The sequence below is a fragment of the Podarcis bocagei genome, assembly GCF_964188305.1.
Source record: "Podarcis bocagei genome assembly, chromosome: 5".
NCBI lineage: Eukaryota > Metazoa > Chordata > Lepidosauria > Squamata > Lacertidae > Podarcis > Podarcis bocagei.
Window position 1 is genome coordinate 51641445 of NC_138129.1, and position 21332 is coordinate 51662776.

Genomic DNA, 21332 nt, shown 5'->3' on the forward strand with positions numbered 1-21332 from the left:
GCAGCTTAGGCACTATATTTTACATAATTGAATGTCATTGCAGCAAAAATTGCTTCTTGTTAGGAGCAAGACACATGCTCATCAGAGATGTTCCATAGAAATGCTGACTAGATTACTGTGAGATCAAATTGTTGGCTGGAGAATAGGAAAGTTCTTCAAGTTCCTGTTGAGAATTAGAATGAGCCTGTTCGGAGAAGAGTTTTGTTTGGCAGGCACAGCACTGCACCTGAAACAAATGATTTAGCTGCATGTGTGTGAAGAGGAATTAAAAAGCAAGAAGGGATTTTTAATAAGATCCTGAGAGCAACCACAATTTTTTTTTATTAAAGGTACCTTGAATCCTCTCCATGAGCACATGACTTAACTGTCCTTTCATTTTTCTGTGCTGCAGACAGATTCAACACCTCTATCCACCCTCATTTTTGGAGCTGGCTTACAAGTTGTTGTATAGAGAGGTAGCTTCCCCTGTGGCTTCTGGAGCAATTGCTTTGAAAGCAGAGTTAGCTCTTTCTAAGCACAGGATCAACATAACTGAAACTTAGTAGGATGGGATGTGGGGTTGTTGGCCTCAGGCAGAGGCTGTGCCTGAGATTGTTGAAGCATGTGCTGACACCAGCAACCGGCAAAAGTAGATGATTCTATGATTTCGCAAATGAAAAAGCTTGTGTGTCTGTCTGAGGGCTGTCATGTGTGCTGGGATGGGTTTTCAGGTTTTTGCTGATGCTATTGTTTCCCTGCAGAAATCTTGCAATAAAAAAACCTGAAAGTAACTGCGGATACTAACAATACAGGTTGGGGCTGTCAGAGGTTGCTCAAAACAATCCCTCTGTGAAGGAAGACTTGATTGATTTGATTAAAAACTTGCTTCTCCCTACAACTACCTCAGGCACACTTTGGTATAGACCAAACTCCCCTCTGTTTTGGGGGCTGTGGATCAGAACACCAGGGAATGTCACTTCATACGATGCTAAGCAAAGGTGGTCCTGAAAATTCTTTCCCATTCACTTTATAAACCTGATTTTGGAGTCTACCAGATGTGCAAGAGGCACTTTTTGAGCCTGGGTGTGTGGAGAGCAGGGGAAAATGGGCTTTACTTGGAGGAGAGGCCTTTGGGCACTTGCAGGTGAGTGAAGGGGTGGCTCACAGTTTTAGCTCATAAGAACTTGTCTTGTTGCAGGTGGACCTGTCCTCCCTTAACCAGGAACGTCTTTGTGACCCCCAGGAGCCCTCTGGGAGGAAACTGGGCGTCTCTATGGTCACTGCTGATGTCGGACTTGTCACTATGATTCGGCAGGGGATTCTGGCACTTCAGCTGCTGCCATCCAACTCCAGTGCAGGTTAGTTTAAAGGTCTTCCTGAAGGTGGGATTGCTAGGGAAAGCATGGGGGGGGGGGAGTTGCGGAAGTTTCAAAGCCATCCGTTACGTGTGAATGACCCAAGGGAGCTGAGAGGAGCCTTAGCCTGGCTCTGCCCAAGAGTATACAAGACTGAAAAGGTGATCCACTTTTCGAGGCTTAACAAATCAAGAGGTTTTGAGTCTTGGCCTTTCTTTCTCTGAAAGTCAAGGTTGTTCCCACTACAGCGGACTTTACCGCTTGATCGTCTTGCCTCGGGCTGCTCCCTAAGTGCTATCTGAACACGTAGCAAAACTTTTCTTACAGCTTTCAGTCTACCTGGGGAAAGGTAGAACTTTTCCTTTCTTTTTTCAGAATTGTCACATATGCATTTTGTGGGTCTTTCTTGGAATGATTAGATAGAGAGATAGAGAGATAGAGAGATAGAGAGATAGAGATACACACACACACACACACACAGAGAGAGAGAGAATGAATCTTGTGAATCTGAGGAAGCTACTGCATGCCTCCTCTAGAATTAAAGTAGCCATTCTCTAACCCCTATCCATCAATTGTATGTCTCCCTTGGGATTTAACTCTTAGATTCCTTTTAGAATGCCTGCCCTCTCCCATCTACTGCTAATATTTGTTTGTTTGCAGGGATTATTGTGATCACAGATGGTGTCACCAGTGTCCCAGATGTAGCAGTCTGTGAGACTCTGCTCAACCAACTGCGCAGTGGGACTGTGGCTTGTTCCTTTGTTCAGGTACTGTGGAAGTGTGCTGGTGACAGGCACATTAGTTCTTTACTGTGCATGCACTGTGATCAGAGCTAACCCAGCCAGCCTTCAGGGGAAAACAAGGCTGTTGCCTGTGGTGCCCAGCATTCCAGAAATCTCCACCTTTGCCACATAACTCTTGGCAACAGTTTCCTCTTTCATTTCTGGATTTACCTGCTTTCCCAATGCCTGCTGGGAGGTGAACTGGGACTTCTAGTAATGCTGCCTAGGAATCTGGCGGAAACACTTATTCCAGGTGGATTTTTGTGGTACACAATTGGGTGGTAGCTGAGGCTGAAATTCTATAGTTGTGTACAATTCTATAATCCTTACCTAGGATTAAGTCCCAGTTGAAGCCTTGCACTTGCCTAAAAGTAGATCCCGTTTGAAATACTGTATATCGGGCTTGCTTTTGAGCAGGCATGTATAGGATTGCACACCTAGCTACTGAAAAGAAAAGCCTAAGTAAGAAAACAGGTTTTTTTGTCAACCCTTGAAAATAGGTGCCAGTAATCACTGTGAAGCTGTTACAGTAAGTGCCACACTTTTTAGCAAGGAAAAAAGAGGCGCTGGGCCTGCGTACCCTTGAGTATCCCCTGGGGGGGGGAGCACTGAGCAGAGGGATTTCTGTTTGCTTACAGCAGGGGGGGAAATTAAGAATAGATGGGGCAGTGACCTGACAGCTATGTAGATGTTGCTTTCTACTAGTGCAGGGTTGCATCAAGGTTTAGACCTGCACAGACACCCCAGATAACTTTGCAGGTGTGTCCATGAAGCTTCAACCACACTGCCACCTTGACGCTGCCATGTCCCAGTAAATGGCAGTAACACTAGTTTTGGAAGGCCAGTGGCACAGCACAGCTCCTCCACACCATCTAGTCTTGGCACCAGTTGTTCAGCCTATGTACTGTTGAAAAATGAGTGAGTTCACCTATACGCCCTTCTCCTGTATCCTTGAGAACATTGTCTTGAACAATCAGTGAAGTTTAGAAATTTGAATTTGTGCATTGCCTATTACCGAAGTAATGCCGCCTTTGGTTTTAAATACCAAAGCTTTTTTTTAAAAAAAAATCAAACCAAACTACTCAGATGTGACAGGTGTCAGCACCTGAACTATCCTCCCTAAAGCAGTTCATATTTTAAGCAGCCCACTAAATAAATTCCTAACCATTTAAAACAGCAGCCTGTTCCAGGTGAATTAGTGAACTGCTAAAAGGTAAAAGTAAAGGACCCCTGACAGTTAGTGCCAGTCACAGATGACTCTGGGGTTGCGGCGCTCACCTTGCTTTACTGGCCGAGGGAGCCGGCGTTTGTCCGCAGACAGTTTTTCCGGGTCAAGTGGCCAGCATGACTAAGCTGCATCTGGCACAACAGAACACCGAAACCAGACCAGCGCACGGAAACACCTTTTACCTTCCTTTTTTTTTTTAAATCATATTTATTAGAGTTTCAAAAAATACAGAAAAAAAGAAGAAAATACAATACACTTAAAACCTTACTTTCATTGCCAACTTTCTGGGACTCCCCCCTCCCCCTCCCAGCTGTATTCCCCGGCAAGGTGGAACTGGGGAAAAATCTGGCCATGGACTTGAGATTTCCAGGCTGACAATAGATTGACTGAGGGATATGGGGAATTCAAACCGGGGAAGGGGGGGGGGGAGATCTGGAATCCAAAGGCTGTGTAACTATCTTTTGAATCTTTTTATATTTTATATCTTTTATATCTTTATATAACTTTTTGTATATCATTTTATTTTGACTGGACGTGTTTATTAAAAAAGGGAATTCGTGGAAGGAAACTGGGGCGGACCTTGGGGAAAAATCTTTTTGTTTTTTTTTCCTTTCTGTTAATAATGAGGGATTGTTTAAATTAAATTGAATATTGGGTTAAACAAATTAAGTTTTTAAATTGGGAGTGAGAGCTTGTAGAACTAAATTAATGAAAGGGGAACACCTTTTACCTTCCCGCCGGAGTGGTACCTATTTATCTACTTGCACTTTTTTGCCGTGCTTTTGAACAGCTAGGCTGGCAGGAGCTGGGATCGAGCAATGGGAGCTCACCCCGTCATGGGGATTCGAACCGCCGACCTTCTGATTGGCAAGCCCAGGAGGCTGTGGTTTAAACCACAGCACCACCCGCTGTGCTAGACAGTTAAAATTCTATTCTCATGCCCAACTCCCTGGATCATTGCTCCAAGGTATCAACTAAGCAGGGGCTTATAGTACCTTACTTTTCAGGCCTTGGTCTAAAAGCAAGAAGAAATACCTACAGAAGGAGCTAGGAGTTGCAATGCCCATTGTCACATATAAAGCCAATCCTCTTCCTGTAGTTTGGGAGACAGGATGATTGCGTATATGTAGACTAATGTGAAATGGGCTTGGTGAGAAAATTGCTTTGTGTGTTGCAATCAGGAAGGTGCTGTCGTCTTCACTTCTGGAGCACAGAGTGAAATAATTGCATGGGTTGAAGCTGTAGAATTATTATTTTTTTGCATTGTGCACCCAGCAGTTTGGCATACACTTCGGCAGGATGGGATGAAATTGAGTTCATTACAATATAGGTGGCAGGAGCTGTTTCAAGGGAAAAGCGTCATGTGATTTTCTTTCCCCAGGTGGGTGGAGTCTACTCTTACGATTGCAGTTTTGGTCACGTTCCCAATGTGGAGCTCATGAAGTTCATTGCCATGGCAACGTTTGGTACATACCTCTCCACGTGTCCTGAGGTGGAGCCTTCTAGTTTGGACCTAAACGTCTACCACAAAGCTTTTCTGCTGTACTCCTTTCTGCGCAGCGGGGAATCGCTGAACCCTGAGTATTACTGTGGTGAGCTTATTCTGCATGGAATTCAGAAATACTCCCCATCTTACCCACCCTGTCTTCACTAGTTGGAAAGGCCAAAGAACCTTGAACATGTCTGAAATGTGTAAATGCATAGTAGACCACCTTTGCAAGATAGTGGGTGTGATGGATTTTGCATGAGATTGAAGGATGAATAAGCAGGACTGTGGAAGCTCTCAGCTATTCTTTGCCTCATTTTTAAAAAACAGTTGGCCTAGAACCGAACAAAACCAAACAAAACAGCACGGTTTTGTTTCATAGACCTTTTTTCAGTTTCATGCATTTATATACCACTTAATATTTAATATATTATTTTATATATTACACACACACACACCATAGGCGTATCACATCTGAAATGCAACAGCACCATATAATATAGTGAAATCTTAGTAAAGCAGAAATGTAGCAGCATACTTTTAAAAACATCTTGAGGGTTGAGTAAAGCTTGTCAGAACAGATGAATCTTCATTTGAAGCTCATCAAATGTGGTGCCTGCCATACTGGGAGGGAAATCCAGAGGGTCAGTGCTGTCACAGGGAACACCCGCTTCTGATAAATTATTAGATGACAATCTGTTGGTGACCAAATTGTTGGCAGGCCCTCCACTAAATATCCTAAGGTTCAGCTGATGCTGAAGAGGTCTGCATTTCAGGAGTAGTTCAGGGCTTCTCCATCCTGCTCCTTTTAAAGAAGAAAAGTGTGGTCAATTCTAAGCATGTTATTTTAAGCATCCTACCAAGTACAGTTTGTCTCCATCCTAGACTTCTAGCCTTAGCATTTCAGTTGTGTGGTTGACTCTTCCTAGTAGCTGCTGGAGGCCCTTGCAAAGTGCCTTGGGACCTTCTGTTAAGGGTGGGAATAACTGGCATAATTGTCTACTGTCGTTGCAGTGTCCCAGCACAGGCTGTTCAATGAACACCTTGTTTCCGCAAGCAGCAACCCTGCCTTGGCTATGAGGCGGAAGAAGCATACGGAGAAGGAAGTACATGCTGATCTTATCAGTATCATCTCTGTCCGGCTGCGAGAAGGTTATAGTATCCGCGAGGTCAACGTCACAAAAGGTGACTTCCAGTAATCTTACTCTGCTTTATGAAGTGTGGCCAGTGTTCATCTGATGCCCATTCGGACATTACCCAGAGCAGGTTCTGGGGGCCAAACGGAGTCCTCCAATCCCCTCAGTTTGGCCCTCAGGACTTTCCTCTGGCCACATCCCTCGATAGCCTTGCATTGCACAGCTGAGTGTTTTTCGAGTTTTGCCTGGCTGGAATGTGTCCTTGGACTCTGATTATGCCTCCTGCTTACTGGGATGAAGGATAGGGCAGGGGTGTACGAATGTGTGTAGGAACTGTCCTCCTGTACAAAGGTAAAATTCGCATTTGCTGCTTTTGCTTCTGTCCCCCACCCACGACTAGTGTGTGATCCCTGGAAAGCTGCCCCGAAGGTAATGTGGCCCTTGGATTGAAATGTTCCCCATCCCTTATCCAGAATATAGCTCAAGCCCACCATGTACCATCAGGGGTCTTCTTACTGCCCCCTAAGAGCGAGTGTGGTGGGACGGATGTAGTATTGGGTCTGAATGTGGTGACCTCAGGTTCACATTCTAGCTCATCGGCGAAGCTTGCCAGAATGTCTTGGCTCTGTTTGTCTATCCATGTATCCAAGAACTTCATATAAATCAGCATAAATATTGGGCACTCATGGACTATGGGCCAGTTTAACACACCATCAGTGTGCAAAAGCTTGTAAGCATGATGGAACTGTATATATCTTCTCCCCATCCCTCCCACATTGTACTCAGCTTAAAGCTGCTGTGGGAACCTGTGGCCCTACAGATGACCGTAGACTCCAGATCCCATCAGCCCCAGTGGTCAAGGGTGATAGGAGTTGTAATAGAACAACATCTGGGTGGCTGCAGATTCGCTATCCCTTTCTTAATCCCATTTTCTAGATGTTTTTTTTTTGAGGGGGGTTCTGTTAAGAAAAAGATCTTGTCTCTATAGAAGCTAAAAATATCTTTTTTTAAAAGAAAAGGAAAAAGGGGCAAGGAGCTGAGTTTTTCATCATCAAATCTTGTGCCATGCCATATTTTGACTAATATATTATGTATATGGATACAATGGAGCTTTTTTGGCTGTTAGTGTGTGAATAAAAAGTAGAAAGCTAGAAAAGAGACCAGAAACCTGATGCAACGGAGGCCACACAGTGCACAGAAACTTCTTTTTCCAGAGTCCCAGCACATTTTGTGCTGTGAGGCCAAGTATTCTTCAAGGGAATACTTGCTGCCAAATGTAGCTGCATGAATAAGAAATTCAAGCATGCACAGCAGATAAGTGGATGTTTCTGTGTTAGATTCAGGAACATGCAATTTGTCTCAAATGCACTGGGATTGTTAGTCTGTTGAAATAATAAACATTATACTCTCCCTATGTGGTCCGTGGCCCATGGGTCTAAAAACGAGATAGTTGCTATCATCTGGGGTGAATGAGCCAAGTAAAATTATTGACCATGTTATCTTTCACGGAAAAGCACTTTAATTGTGTGTTCCTGATCTTAGTCGGCTCTGTTAAAGGTCCTGAATCTGTGCCTCTTTGAGAAATGATGCATGCACATCCATCTCAAGGCGTAGTGCAGTGGGGGTGGGGGCAAGATGGGACGCTGACTATAACCCGTTCTCACAATCTTACTGCATGCATATAGGTGGCACTCATCTAGAAGTGAAGTTAGTCCTGTTGTGGAAGCACAATATGAGAATTGAATACTTGGCAGTGGCCCCATGGCCCTTGGACCCTTCTAAACGTAGTACATGGGTGGAAGTGACTATGGAGGGCAGCTATGACATTTTGCACGACATCAGCTGCACCATGCGGAAACCTATCACCAGCCTGTACCGCACAACTGTGATACGCCGCTTCTGGAACACTTTGCAAAGGTAAGTCTGCTGGCGCCTGCCCCGTTACTGGGGTGGTGGCCCTCCATATTTCCTTCCCAAAGGCATCATGGGCAGTATGTATCTTCTTCTTCTTTGAAGCTGTGTATTCACTCTTAAGAAGCAGTGCTTCCACTGCTGCTCTTAAACTTATTGTTTTCCATCTCTGGTGCTGGACAGTGGCTGGGCACAGAAGACAATTTCATTACATGAGCAAAAGAGTTATCGCTGCTTGTAAGGAAAGTATGAATAGGAGATGGTAATTGTCTCTGGTAGATCAGCATTGACAATGCACTGGTGTAATGTAAATGTCACTGGTGGGGGTGATGTTGTCTTTTCAGCATCAACCAAACAGATCAGATGCTGGTTCACCTACAGTCGTTTGACAGTGTGCCAGAACACTTCACAATCCCTGAAAGCACTAGAAATGGAGTGCCTCTCTTCTACATTCCTCCAGGATCCACAACACCGGTATGTTGTTTGCTGTCTCTGATCCTTGACTGAGATAATAGAGGCACAGCTCTTATATCTAATTTAGCTGCCTGCCTGCTGAGCTCTTAGAGTTGACTGCCTTATGCTGATTTGCATGTCGAGGGGGAGAGGGAAGTACGGGTATTTTGTTCATCCTACTTTCAGGGGTGGATGATATTCTGCAGTATTGTATTTCAATTATGTTGTATCTCTTTGGTAGGGTACTGCATGAACCTGTTCAGTTCTACTGTGTCTAGTCATACAGTTTCTTAGGTATTCCCTTCTGAGTTATCCCAAGTCAACCTGTATAGATGTGCATTTTTTAAGACCATCAATTAAAGATGGTGTGTGTGTGTGTGTGTGTAGGTTCTTGACTATATAGAGTCATTGCTTCTTATGCAACAGCAGGTTGCAAGCAGTAGACCAGGGGTCACCAACATCTGGCCTGGGGGCCGGATAAGGCCTGAAACCCTCGTTTATCCAGCCCGCGGCGACCCCCCCCCTGCTCTTACCGGCGTGGTTTGGGGACCCACTTCTGGGTCGGAAGAGCACCGGAAACAGCTTGTGCGCATGTGCAGGGGCCTCCTATGCGTGCGCAAGCGCTATTTCCGGTGCTCCTCTGACCCGGATGTGCACTGGAAATAGCCTATCTGCACACATATGGGCACATGCTCCCCTGCCTTTTGGCCCGCTGTGCGATTGTCACCAGGCCGAGGCAAGAAAAGCTTGTCGACCCCTGCAGTAGACTTTATTAAAATGACAGTTGCAGGCGTAGGTTAATCCATCAAAACCTTGCAGAAGGAGTATCTAATCTGAATTCAAATACCAAACAAATATTCTGGAAACCATCGGTTGACTAGGTAAATAATACAGTTCTTGTTTTCCTGTCCCTTACTGTGCTGCTTGATGTGCTGTTCTGTGTAGCCTTTGTATTTGGCTACTGCGATAGGGAAAATTCCAAAAGATAAACTCTATTCCTCACAATCCTTTTAACCTTATTATTTGCAATAACTTTGCAGCTAATTTCTGTTTGTTTGTTTTTAAATGCTCATTTTCTTAATTTTTTATACAGTAAGCCCAGATCAATTGTATACAAATAAAAGGTAAAAAATTGTAAAAATATACAGTGGCGCCTCGCAAGACGAAATTAATTCGTTCCGCGAGTTTTGTCGTCCTGCGAAGCACGGTGTCGGGAAAGTTTTGGAAAAGCTTCAAAAATCACCAAAGTCTTTAAAAACCTCAAAAAAGGCTACCACACCGCGTTCTATGAGTTGCTCCTCGAAGTCAAGTCGCAACTGTATTAACGGTGTTAAGAAAAAGGAAACAAACTTGCAAGACGTTTCCGTCTTGCGAAGCAAGCCCATAGGGAAAAATCGTCTTGCGAAGCAGCTCAAAAAACAAAAAACCCTTTCGTCTAGCGAGTTTTTTGTCTTGCGAGGTACCACTGTATAACGAAACCAGAGCTTCAACCTAGCATGCATGATCACTTCTAACTGCAAAATAAATGTGTAATATAGAGGAATGCAGATCTGTGTAAGAACTCTCAGTGCAACACATTTGTCAAACCTCCAAATAACAGCTGTCTGAGTAATAGGTCTAACCAAAAAGTTTTGTGAGGATCCAGGGTCTTGCAGGTACACCTTGACCCACCAGATAATGCAAAAACAGACCCCATGCACATACAAAATTATCTCTCTTTATTTTGCCTCACAACACACAATGACGTTTTGTCAATTTTTCAGCTAATGCAATTAAGCATACCTTTGCCTACCAGCCTTGCATAGTGAAAGAGAAAACTGAAATAAGGGCAAGTCCTGGGTCAGGAAAAGCTCTGGTTAAGAATATCCGTGATTTCTTGGAGTAGTACCACAGGTCAAGATCACCACAAATGAAACATTGCACCAGTTTTACCGCATCCCTTCCCAGTACAGCATAGACACAGTGTTATTCATGCAACCCAGTTTAACCAGGATAACGTACAGTGTGGTCTCTCTTAACTTTGCAGACACAAACTTCAGTGACGTCTTTGACCACACAGCATTCCAGACATTTCCCTTGATTTCGGGTCCACCTCCCAAGCTCTGCATAGGCCCTTAGTCGTGCCACATAACTTGGGAAGCAAAATCCTGTATGCAACATGGATATCAAACACTTGATGTCTTGGCCATCATTAAGGCAGTGATTTTCAAATAATGTCAGACCTCTAGGGACTTCCCCTGAGCACTTTAACATCATACCGAGATATGGACCTCGGAGAAGTTGATTTCAGTTGTAACTAAGATGTCCCAGCATGGTGCAAAGCTTCTTCCCATTTAATGTTTGATCTTTGGTGAAAAGAACAGCTGCTCTATACAGACCTTTATCATCCCATCCTTTGAATTGGTTTATCTTTATCTGAAAAACAGGTGAAACAAGAAGGGGTAACAAAGGTAAATGGGTGGAGTGGGAGTCAAAAACAAAGCCCATTTCTTCCACATTTTCAGGGTCACTCAGTGGATTGGCTATTGCTTTCCTCTTTGCCAAGGACAGTTTTTGGGACGGGTATGTTTCTGCCCTTGGGGCAATCTGGACGAATTTCAGTCAGAACCAATGCTACATCCAGATTGTCATTTACTAAATAAGATAATTGTCGGAGTGAGGCGTTCACAAAGTAAAGGAAGGATTGAACTCTGATTAATAAGAATACACACAGAGGCTTGAACCAGCAAGACTCTGGGAAGGGTGCGTATAATAGTCTCTGTCTCTCTCTCCCTCCAGCTCCTGGCCCAGGTCGTTTTATTCACAAAAGAGCTTTTTACAGAGTCTTCGTAAGAACCAATCAGATTTATTCTGAGCATTTCCACAAACCCCATGTGGGAACAAAGTTAAACTACCAAAACTTATTAAGCACACATATTTCTGGGGTAAACAAAGAACAGAACTACAAAGGAGAGCATTTGGCAACCCCAGAGGTGATAAACAAGCAATATACATGATAAAAGGATGGCCAGGAGGACAGCGATCATTGTCACCTTTATGTGAGACCTGTTTCCTGGCCCTAAGATTAACATCCTAAGATTAACATATCAGAAAAGCTACATCAAAGAAGCTGCCCACTGTCTTTGATGACCCAGGAGCCTGCCTGGTGAAGCAACTGGGCTGTGTACGTGACTTGTGAAGAAAGAGAAATGGAACAGGGCAGGGATGCAGAGGTGTGGATTGATCAAGAATCATATCAAAATAGTTTAAACCCAGTCAACACAATGCTTTCATTGCTGACACAGATGGCTTACTCTATATTTGTTATAATTCCTCATGGTAATCCCACCTGACCCCACACTCTGGATATTTGCACTCCTACATCAGAGCTGGCATGATTCATAATAAAACTGAAGGTTTGGGACCCCCTTCCACCCCATTCCTTGTTTGATACGTAATGATTTTGCTCATTAGGGGCCTCTGCCTTCCCTTAATAAAGCCATTAAGCAACTTTTGCCATTGTCTCATCACTCCATCATCCAACCAGATGGGGGGAGCATGTGGAATAAGAACAAGAATCAAGGTGACAAAGATGCTTTTACTGCTGAGATTCTCTCTAACTAGGTGAGATTGAGAGCTCCATCTGTGTAAGTCGGTTTTGACATCTTTCACTAGTGAGTAATAATTTTTCCTTTTGAGTTGCTGAAGCAGTTAGATGATCACTGTCCCCAGATACTTTAGGCACCTGAGCTGCAAAGTAAAACTGCAAGTGCTTTGTAGTTGATCAGCTAGCGGTATGCCTATACATAACATAACATACTTACCACAGTTCACTTCAAGACCAGTTGCAGAGTGAAAGGGGTCCAGGACTGTTTGGATCTCAGGTCAGACTTTGATCGGATCTTTCAGAAAAAGGAGGCTATTGTCAGCAAACAGGCTGAGTACATGCTCTCTGCCATTTACACCTAGGCCTTCCACGTCGTTATTGTTGCATGTTAAAATTAGTCAGAGTTTCCATAACCATAAACAGCAATGGCGAAAGGGGGCATTCCTGTCGAGTGGCTCTGCAGAGGTAGAAGAAAGGAGAATCCAGGCTGCTCCCCCTCATTGCCACTTGTGATTCAAAAACAGAGTTCCAAAGTTAACTTAGTCAGCTGAAAGGGCTGCTATATCCTGTCCATTTCCTTGAACACAGCTTAGGAGACTAACACCACCTATGTGTCTTGGTGTTGACTAATCTCTGTCAAATTAAGAACCCCATAGATCAGGTCAGACATGTGCCTCTGAGGCACAAGCCCCTTTGGATCTGCCCCAATGTAATGGCCAAAAACAAGTTCAGTCAGGATGCCAAGACCACAGACGAGTAAAGGCATCCTGATTAAGCAGTGCAAGCTAATCTTTATTTGATCTTCTTGAGGCCTCAAGGCAGCTGTCTTGAGTTTCTGAGCCGTTGTTCATCTCTCATATTAATGCTAGCCATCTGTCTCCACATGCCCTCTCTTCCAGCTTCCCCTATAGGTTTTACCTCGCAGCCCATTCTTAGCACTTATTGTTCTGTTTATATGTAGCATTTTCATTGAGTAAGTACACTTGTTGATTTCCTGCACCATGCATTGACAATCTAGCTTGTTGCAGTTCATTTTGACCATTGCATATATAATGTCAGGCCCTCATGGGGTCTGTCTTAGGCGAACACTCAGAGCTGCTTTTTTCATTGCTGGTTAAAAACAAATGGGGTGCTAGATATTCTCTCAGTAGGAAATTTTGGGTGGTATTCTACTAACTATTTCCATCAGCACAAGGATTACAGTTAACTGAATGTGGCTTCCCCCTCTCCTCTCTGCAATATGCCCTGTGCCCTCCCCAGATCTGCTCCAGAGAGTTGGAGGAACCCTTAGGGCAGATTTGGGGGGAGGAGAGGGAGGTAGTTTCATTATGGCACCCAGGCACTGCGATGGCAGCAATTTGTGAGTTTGTCCTTGGTGTCTGTAACTTCTGATGAAGATGATTTTGAACTGTTTCAGGGGAATGGCATAATTTGACCAACCTTGTGCTTAACCACCTAGCATGACGGCTTTGGGGAGCAGAATGTACTGCACTCCACCGTAGAACCAAAGGGAAAGGCACCAACAGAGTACTATTTCCCTCCCTTTTAGGTACTGTCGTTGCAGCACAGCAGCTCGGACTCCTGCCACTCGCAGTTTGCAGCCTATTGGAAGCCCATTCTGTCTATGGATGCCAACTTCTGGCAGAGGTGGCTGCACATGCACCGCATCGTAATCCTCTTGGAGCATGACATGTATGTGCACGCTGGGTTGCTGGGTGTCTCATGGTTGGGGGAGCATGCATAGAGATAGCTGAAGTACTCCAGCCACAGTGCAAATCTTGCTAACACCCACAGGTGGCTTAGCCTGTGGTTTTGCTTGTTCTTACCGATAGCATCCAAATGGCTGAGGGAGAGCTCTCACATGTGTGTTTTGCCCAAGAGTAGAAGGATGAGGAACCAGCAGTCTATCCTGGACCATGAGTAGTAACCCTTTGATGTACTTCCCAGGCCAGTCCCAAAGCATTTGCACACCCCAGGCAACAACGGCCGCTACAGCACTATTCAGTGCCGCATCTCGCACTCGGCGCTGACTTCCTTGCTGCGTGACTGGAGTAGCTTTGTGCTTGTGGAAGGCTACTCCTACGTCAAGCTCATGCGCAGGTAAGGCACTTAATAAAGGGGTGGGGCAGCTGGGGATGAGACATTGTATAAGGTGAGCACCTTAGATTCGGGGTTAAGGTAGAAAAAGTTGTCAGTGCTTGTGTTGATGCTTGTTCCACCTGCTGTTTGTTGTTCTCCATTCTGCAGTTCTGAGGATCAGCCTCCTTTTTCATTCTATGTGGTGCGGATCATTTCCAAAGCTCCCTGCATGGTCCTTCGTCTGGGGTTCCCCATTGGGACGCTTGCTAAGATCAGGAACAAAGTGAGTACTGGATTTCCTCGGGTCATAGTAAGCATTTAGCAAAACTGCAGGAAAATGCATTTACACAGCAAGAATCGGTTCAGTGGGTATTTGGGGGGGGGGGGAGTAAATCCTTCAGCACTACCAAGCAGCAATATGTTCTCCTGTACATTCAACAGCATCTGAAGTCCTCCTTGGGCTTCATAGACTAGAAGCCTTGTTTCTAGGCCTAAATAATATTGCGGTTGGTGGGCAAAGCTAGCTGGAGGGCCCATCCCTCCCACTCTCCTCCAGTAGTGCAGCAAACTTGTCTAAAATTGCCTAGGCATATGGTATTTCTGGAACTGATCCAGGTCTTGATGGACATCTAAGAGGCAAGCTGTAGTCTCCTTCTGGGCTGCTTTAAGTAAGGAGGATTCCATGGGGAATTCCCTCGTGGGGCTGATGTCTTAGTTTTTGGGACATCAGGTAACATTGCTGACAGAGACAGACCAGTACGCCTGGGGGATTTTGGAGCCAGAGTTGCAGCTTCTACAGAGAGAACAGCAGGGCCCAAGGAGCTATGAGGTTCCACAACAGCAGCTGTTCGTATGTAAGGAGCAGGCAAACGTTCTGCTCCAGTGTTTGTGCCCATCTACTTCTCTCCCAACAGATAGTAGAAGAATTAAGAGATCGTATCCTTCAGCTGCGCTTCCCCCACAGAGTCCAGAGCAAAGAGGCAACGCCAAAAGTGAAGCGGAAGGCCCTGGGCAGCAGCTCCCCATCGAAATCTCCTCCTGTGCCTGGGGCCCAGCCAACCCTCTCGGACAGGCCTTGCCTTATTGTGCTGCACAAGCCTCTGGAGAAGCTCCTGATTAGGTAACAGGGACAGGACATGCAGAACATTCGGTACCTTAGAACTTCAGTAGGCCTGGAACAGGCAGACCCTGGCATATGATTTGGCCACTGTGGAGGTTGTAAGTATCAGAAGTTGGACTGGACCCCAAAAGCCTTCAGGGGTAGCTAACCTGGTGTTTGGGGCTACAGCTCCCATCACCCCTTCCCTCAGTATGCCCAATGGTCAGGAGTCATAGTCCAAAACCTCTGGAGGACACCGTGTTAACTATTTGTTGGTCTAGGTCAGCAAGCTATTTCCCACAGGGACCCGCCTAGCGCCTACAGGTAAAATCACAAGCAGGGTATGAGGACATCAGTGCTCTCACTGTTGTGGCCCAGCAGCCGCTATGCAGAGGCATGCTGCCTCTGATCCTGTGGTTTAATACTAAATAGCTGTTATTCTCCTTTAATTTACCTAATTGTCTTTTGAAGCCAACCAATTTTGTGTCCAGTCCCACATTATGTGGCAGCAGATTATGTAACTTAATTGTCAGTTGTGTGTAAAGGTACTGAATCTCTCGCCCTTCAGGCTTGGTGGAGAACCCTGGATTCTTTAACATTATGAGAGAGGGTGACTAACCGGCTTGGGCTGTGGGAATTTGACACCCTTCCTGCTTAGGGGCTGCAAAGGTTGCAGGCAGGTGTGGTAAACAAAGCAGAGTATGCTTTGTAATTCTGGGAATCTTTTCACTTTAAAAAGATTTTTTCCCCCTAGACAATTAATTTTTGGTGGGAAAGCTGAAATGTTTAATGGAAGTTGAGCATGAAAGGCTCATTGGATTAGGCTTCTGGGCTTATTTTCAATCCGTCCTCAAAAAAACCCACCACTTCTGCTTTCCCATCTTTGCCAATCCTTTTCCTACAGGTTCCACAGTCCTATATACATGCCTGCCCTCTCCTGTGTTATGCAATCTGTGGTTTTAAATTTGTTTTTACTTTTAAAAAAAACTCCAATTCTTTGTGGAATTTAAGAAGCACTGCTGATTATATGCCCCTCCAATAAGCCTACATAAATTCCTAAATTAAAATGGAAATTTTGTGCCTGCAGGAAATTCTCTTAATATATGGTGTGTTCTTTTGTGATGTCTTTGCCATTGTGTACACAAGCCTTTTTTTCTGCACACTGGGGTGGGCTTGTGTGGTGGACTTCAGGCTGAGAAGGTGCAGAGATGACTCACTGGCGTCTCAAAAGTGTTATCCATGGGGCCAGTACAAACGCGACAGCCTCACAGCTGTAGTCATGTTCACTTCCTCTCTCCACTTCCTAGATATGAGAAGTTGCCCTCTGACTATCGTGTTCCATGCCTCCTGCCTCTGGAGAATCCCCCCATGTCTGGCCCTCTCACCATGGTGGCCAACCGCACAGCTTCCTCCACCCTGGCTTCCTTGTCTCGCTACTTCTACCACCAGCGCTGGATCTGGTGTGTGCAGTCAGGGCTGGTACCCACAGTGCCCATCACAGCCGTGGCGCAACTGCTGTCCACTCTCACAGAGTAAGTGCCCATTTCATTGCAAAGCCTGAATCTGAGCCCACCCAAAGAGCTGCGGAGGAGGAGGATAGTTGTCCTACTTAGGTTATTTCTGCCAGTGTCGGATAGATGGGTGTGACTGAGCTCTTGATGATGGGGGGGGGGTTGCATTACTTTGAGAGAGACTACGAAGGGTTGGAGTGTGAGGCATACACAGGTGAGGGTGTTGTAAGAACCTGGTAACCTGCCATAGTTTTCCTCTGGGATGTGCAGGGTTCGTCTGTCCGAGGGTTTTCATTTTGCGTCCAGTGGCGATGGAATTATCAGTATGGTGCTGGAGTTGCCCATGAAGGTAAACACGGTTTGCTCTTCCCCTTTGGTTTGATACCCTTCCTCTTGCCTCCAGTGTTGCCACATCATCGTGATCCCAGTAAGGGCTGATCTCAATCTGTGGGTGGCATGGGGTGGATGCAGAGACACCTGTGGCCAGGCCTAATGCACCTGTGTTAACTCCCTGACCCTGACATGTCGAAACCTATTTTGTGTGCCATTCTCTCAGGAGTTTTCCTGTTGGTCCTGTTTACAAGGGTGGCTGCCCCGTGACCTGCAGGCCACATCTGGCCCACCCCCCCCCCCGAGATTTTCATGGTGCTTGAAGGCCCCCCCCAAATTTGTCATTAAAACATGATTCCATGGCCCTCAGCCCCCAAAAGGCTAGTCCACCCATAATAAAGAAGGTCAGCAGGTGGAAATGGCATCCGGCTGATGCTCCTCCCATGGCCTCTGAGGAAGCGAATGAGAAGTTTCCCAGTGTTACAGCCCAGGGAGGGGCAGGAAGTTCTCCTGATAAGATCTGCCTGATGAACATCCTCCCAGTTCTGTTCTGTCTAGCCCCCTCCTCCATGGAAAGCCAACACCAAAAGAAACATTGAGCCCAGAGTGTGTGCGGGCTGGGCCAGATGTTGGCAAGTTGTACTGCTTGGCTGCTTCTCTCCTCGCCTCAGACGTGCCTTAGGAGAGAGGTGATGCAGCAGCAGGATAGGCTCACGCAGATTGTTCTTCCACAGAGTGACTCCTCAAGAGAGAGCGGCAGTGAGAAGCACAGCTGCATTGTCCAATATGTGCTGTTCCCTCCACATTCCACTTCAACCAAAGACAGGTGAGGGTAAGGGATCGCCAACCCTGGGGTCATAAAAGAAGACCTGCCACTACAGGCAGCTTGCAGGAACAGGGACTTCTGGGTGCAGCTGGAGGGTCCCCAGGAAACGTTGGGGTTGTGGATTAAACTGCCAAATATCAAACATTACCCCTTGCTTCTGGTCTGCCGCTGCTTACAGTGGCAAGGGGGCTTCTGGTTGGGAGTGCCTGGGTGTCCTTCCTACCCAGACAGGTTGCTAGCATCACGTTGTGAGAGCTCAAAGACTTTCTCTGCTAAGTACCTTTCTGGCACCCCAGATTGTGCCCATCAAAGTAAGTACTGTATGTATGTGTGAACACTGCCCCAGTCTATCTGGGCTGGAAGCCAGCTCTTCCAAGGCCTTTATTGGCAGTGCTTGTCCAGAGCCCAGAGTTCTCCAAAGTACATGTAAAGAACCAGGGGAAAGAATCACTGGCTGTGTCGTAACTGGAAGTTGATTAGCTTGCCTCAGTTTCCCTTTGCACAGCACTCTATGCCTTATAATTGTCCAGCAAAAATGTGGGGGTGGAAGTCAGCTGAACAGACTAAGAGGAATGCATAACAGCTGCACAACAAGTAGAAAGCGGATGTGCCAAACCACTGAGTGTTCCCTTGGTGTGGTATTTCTTGTATTAATACCTCATCACTCCAAGGCTACGTAGGCTTTAAAAATATTTGAGGCATACTTGTTTTCATGGCCCTGATGCCAAGCCAAAGAATGTGGAAGTGGCCTCCTTTTTGTGGGTGCCTAGTCTAGGATCCGGGACACGGGTGGCACTGTGGGTTAAACCACAGAGCCCAGGACTTGCCAATCAGAAGGTTGGCGGTTCGAATCCCCGCAACGGGGTGAGCTCCCGTTGCTCGGTCCCTGCTCCTGCCAACCTAGCAGTTCAAAAGCATGTCAAAGTGCAAGTAGATAAATAGGTACCGCTCTGGCGGGAAGGTAAATGGTGTTTCCATGCGCTGCTCTGGTTCGCCAGATGCGGCTTGGTCATGCTGGCCACATGACCCGGAAGCAGCACGCCAGCTCCCTCAGCCAATAAAGCGAGATGGGCGCTGCAAGCCCAGAGTCGGTCACGACTGGACCTAATGGTCAGGGGTCCCTTTACCTTTAGTCTAGGATCCAGAGAGAGCTGGGAAACTTGTGAGGCATTTACCTTGATGAGGCATTCTGAGAAGTGTAGACTCCATGCGTCTATCCTTAATGTTAAAAATTATTCCATCTGGGTGTAAAGCTCCCTTTCAGCTATCTAGGAAGAAAAACTTTGTCAGCCCTTCGCGCAGCCTAGTTCAGCCTAGTTTCCTTTCCACAAAGGCCCAAGGCCCATTTATGCCCCTTAAGAACATAAGAGCTCTGAGGGATCAGGCCAAAAGCCATTCTGTTCTTACGGTGACCAACCAGATGCCTATGGGAAGGCACACAAGGGCAGTAGTGCTCACCCCACTTGTGGTTCTCTGCAACTGGTACTCAGTGACATACCATGTCTGGCACTGGAAGCAGATCACAGCCATTGTGGCTAGTAGCGTCACAAGACAGGCTAAATGATGACTTTGCTTATGCGCAGTGGCCTGGCCAGGTATTCTCATCAGATGATGGGAAAGACTAGTCCCTGGACAATTCAATACTATGGGGATTCAGGCAAATAATAAGCAGAAGCCAAGGAAATGTGAGGAGCACTCACTGATGCCCAAGCCATGCTTACAATGTTTCGCTTGCTCTCCAGTTTCTCCACAGATGATGACAATGATACAGAGGTGGAAGCTATTGAGGTGGACATGGAGCTGAACCTTGTTACCGAGTGTTGGGTGGAGCCACAAAGTGGCTGTGTGAATAGTGAATCAGACAGCTGGCGACACTTACATGGCCTGTCTTACCAGAAAATTCCCAAAGCGGTACGTTCCTTTGGTGGTGAGGGTGAGGGAAAGGGAAGGCAACCTCTGGGACCATTGCCTTGCAGCGACCATGACTGACAGCTGGTATTTCCTGGCTTTTGGTCTTGGGGGCCAGAATGGGAGCTGTCCAAATGCTTTATAGGTGAGGAGCCTCTGTCATGATGATCTGTCCAGCCACCATTATTGTTTGTTGTGAAAACACTACCTTCTCCTCCTTGGGGAGAAGTTGCTTTCCCCCCCACTAGGATTTTTCTCATCAAATAATTATCTGAACATGAATTTTACTCCCATTGGAGTATATATGGAGAAGATTTGTATACCTGGTTCAAGTTTATCCTTGGCATCTCTGTGTCTTAACGGAGTGGTATTTCTGAAATGGTAAAGTCTTTGTGTTGCCAAGCCCTGCGTCTTACTTCAGATCCCTCTTCCAGCTTTACCCTCGAGATCTAATGTGCATCCATACCATGCTTGCCTTTGAGTATATCAGCCAGCTGTGCCAGAACAAGGACTGGGTCTTCCCAGCATGTGATCCAAGGCCCACTACTGCCGAAGGTGATTCTCCTAGCATGTGCTTTCTGGGCATTTTGAGATGGGGCTGTTCCTGTGGCTTGACAGAGGTTATACTCCTACTTTTTGCCGTAGGTTGTGGTGCTGGAAGCGGCTCCCGGGTACATGAAATTCCATTCCAGTTTGACCTCATGAAGCTATTGCCAAAGTGTCAGCAGATTGAAATGTCCTTCCTGATGCTGACAGGAGGTAAGTCAACTTAGGCCTGAAACTTTTGCACATTTCTCCTGTGGAAAGGGCATGGCCGGGGCTCAGTGCTTCTTGTCTCCAGAATAGCCAAAGCGCGTTAACCAAGAGTGCTTCTGGGCAATGCAGGCTATGTGTGCCTTTCTTCTGAATTACCACCGTCTACACTTCTGGGTTTGTAAACCACTTTGAGGGTATTTTCCTTACAATCATCAGTATGTACATTTTTTACATATATGTATAACACAACATAATAATATGTATAAGTATATGCACTTATATATAGGCAACTCCCAGTTTGTGTGGGGGTTGCATTCTAGGTCATTGCGCATGATGGCAGAGCACATCTAAGCCTGCCCTGTTATGCCCCCGCCCTTGCCCTATTCTGCCTCCTTTTCCTACCGCCTCCGGGATCACAGTGATGCATGCATGCATGGTCGTGCATGCTTTGAATGCGTGCAAAATGGTTGTTGCCTGTATATGTCTTCCAGTCAGATGGTGCAGGAGACCCGGTCTCTCTTTTTTAAAAAAAACTTGTATATAGGAAAAATAAGATGAAATAGTGAAACCAGTAGAATTGGAAATAAACCTCATAACGGGAAAGATTAAGGAAAGTGATGGATAATGAAAATAATAAGAAGCAAAATGTATAAGGAGATTAATATAACAGTAGTTGTAAATGAATACAGACATACAACAAGAATTGTATAAACAGGAGGATTTATTTGTTTATGGATATACTATGGACAAATATGGAAAATGAATAACAATATACAAAATGGATGAAAATAATGCAATAAAATTATATGAAAATTATATAAAAATTATATAAAAAATTATATAAAAAACCAGAAGAAGGAAGGAGGGAAGTCAGCGCTTAGGAGCAAGTATAAATGTAAAATGCAAC

At 45.7% G+C, this 21332-nt stretch overlaps 1 protein-coding gene across 5 annotated transcripts in view; it reads left to right on the plus strand.

Moving 5' to 3' along the window:
* Window positions 1-21332, plus strand: part of SZT2 (SZT2 subunit of KICSTOR complex) — an 89883-nt gene that overhangs the window by 15409 nt on the left and 53142 nt on the right. For 4 of the 5 annotated variants that reach the window (XM_081195223.1, XM_081195227.1, XM_081195225.1 and 1 more), the window contains exons 6-21: window positions 1178-1337; window positions 1995-2101; window positions 4726-4936; window positions 5845-6015; window positions 7652-7883; window positions 8222-8351; window positions 13466-13608; window positions 13864-14016; window positions 14164-14278; window positions 14910-15115; window positions 16402-16626; window positions 16876-16954; window positions 17670-17761; window positions 19504-19672; window positions 20104-20224; window positions 20315-20428. In XM_081195223.1, the coding sequence (XP_081051349.1) occupies window positions 1178-1337; window positions 1995-2101; window positions 4726-4936; window positions 5845-6015; window positions 7652-7883; window positions 8222-8351; window positions 13466-13608; window positions 13864-14016; window positions 14164-14278; window positions 14910-15115; window positions 16402-16626; window positions 16876-16954; window positions 17670-17761; window positions 19504-19672; window positions 20104-20224; window positions 20315-20428 (2428 nt within the window). The remainder of the gene's footprint in view (window positions 1-1177; window positions 1338-1994; window positions 2102-4725; window positions 4937-5844; window positions 6016-7651; window positions 7884-8221; window positions 8352-13465; window positions 13609-13863; window positions 14017-14163; window positions 14279-14909; window positions 15116-16401; window positions 16627-16875; window positions 16955-17669; window positions 17762-19503; window positions 19673-20103; window positions 20225-20314; window positions 20429-21332) is intronic. The other variant, XM_081195226.1, reaches the window with a different exon arrangement.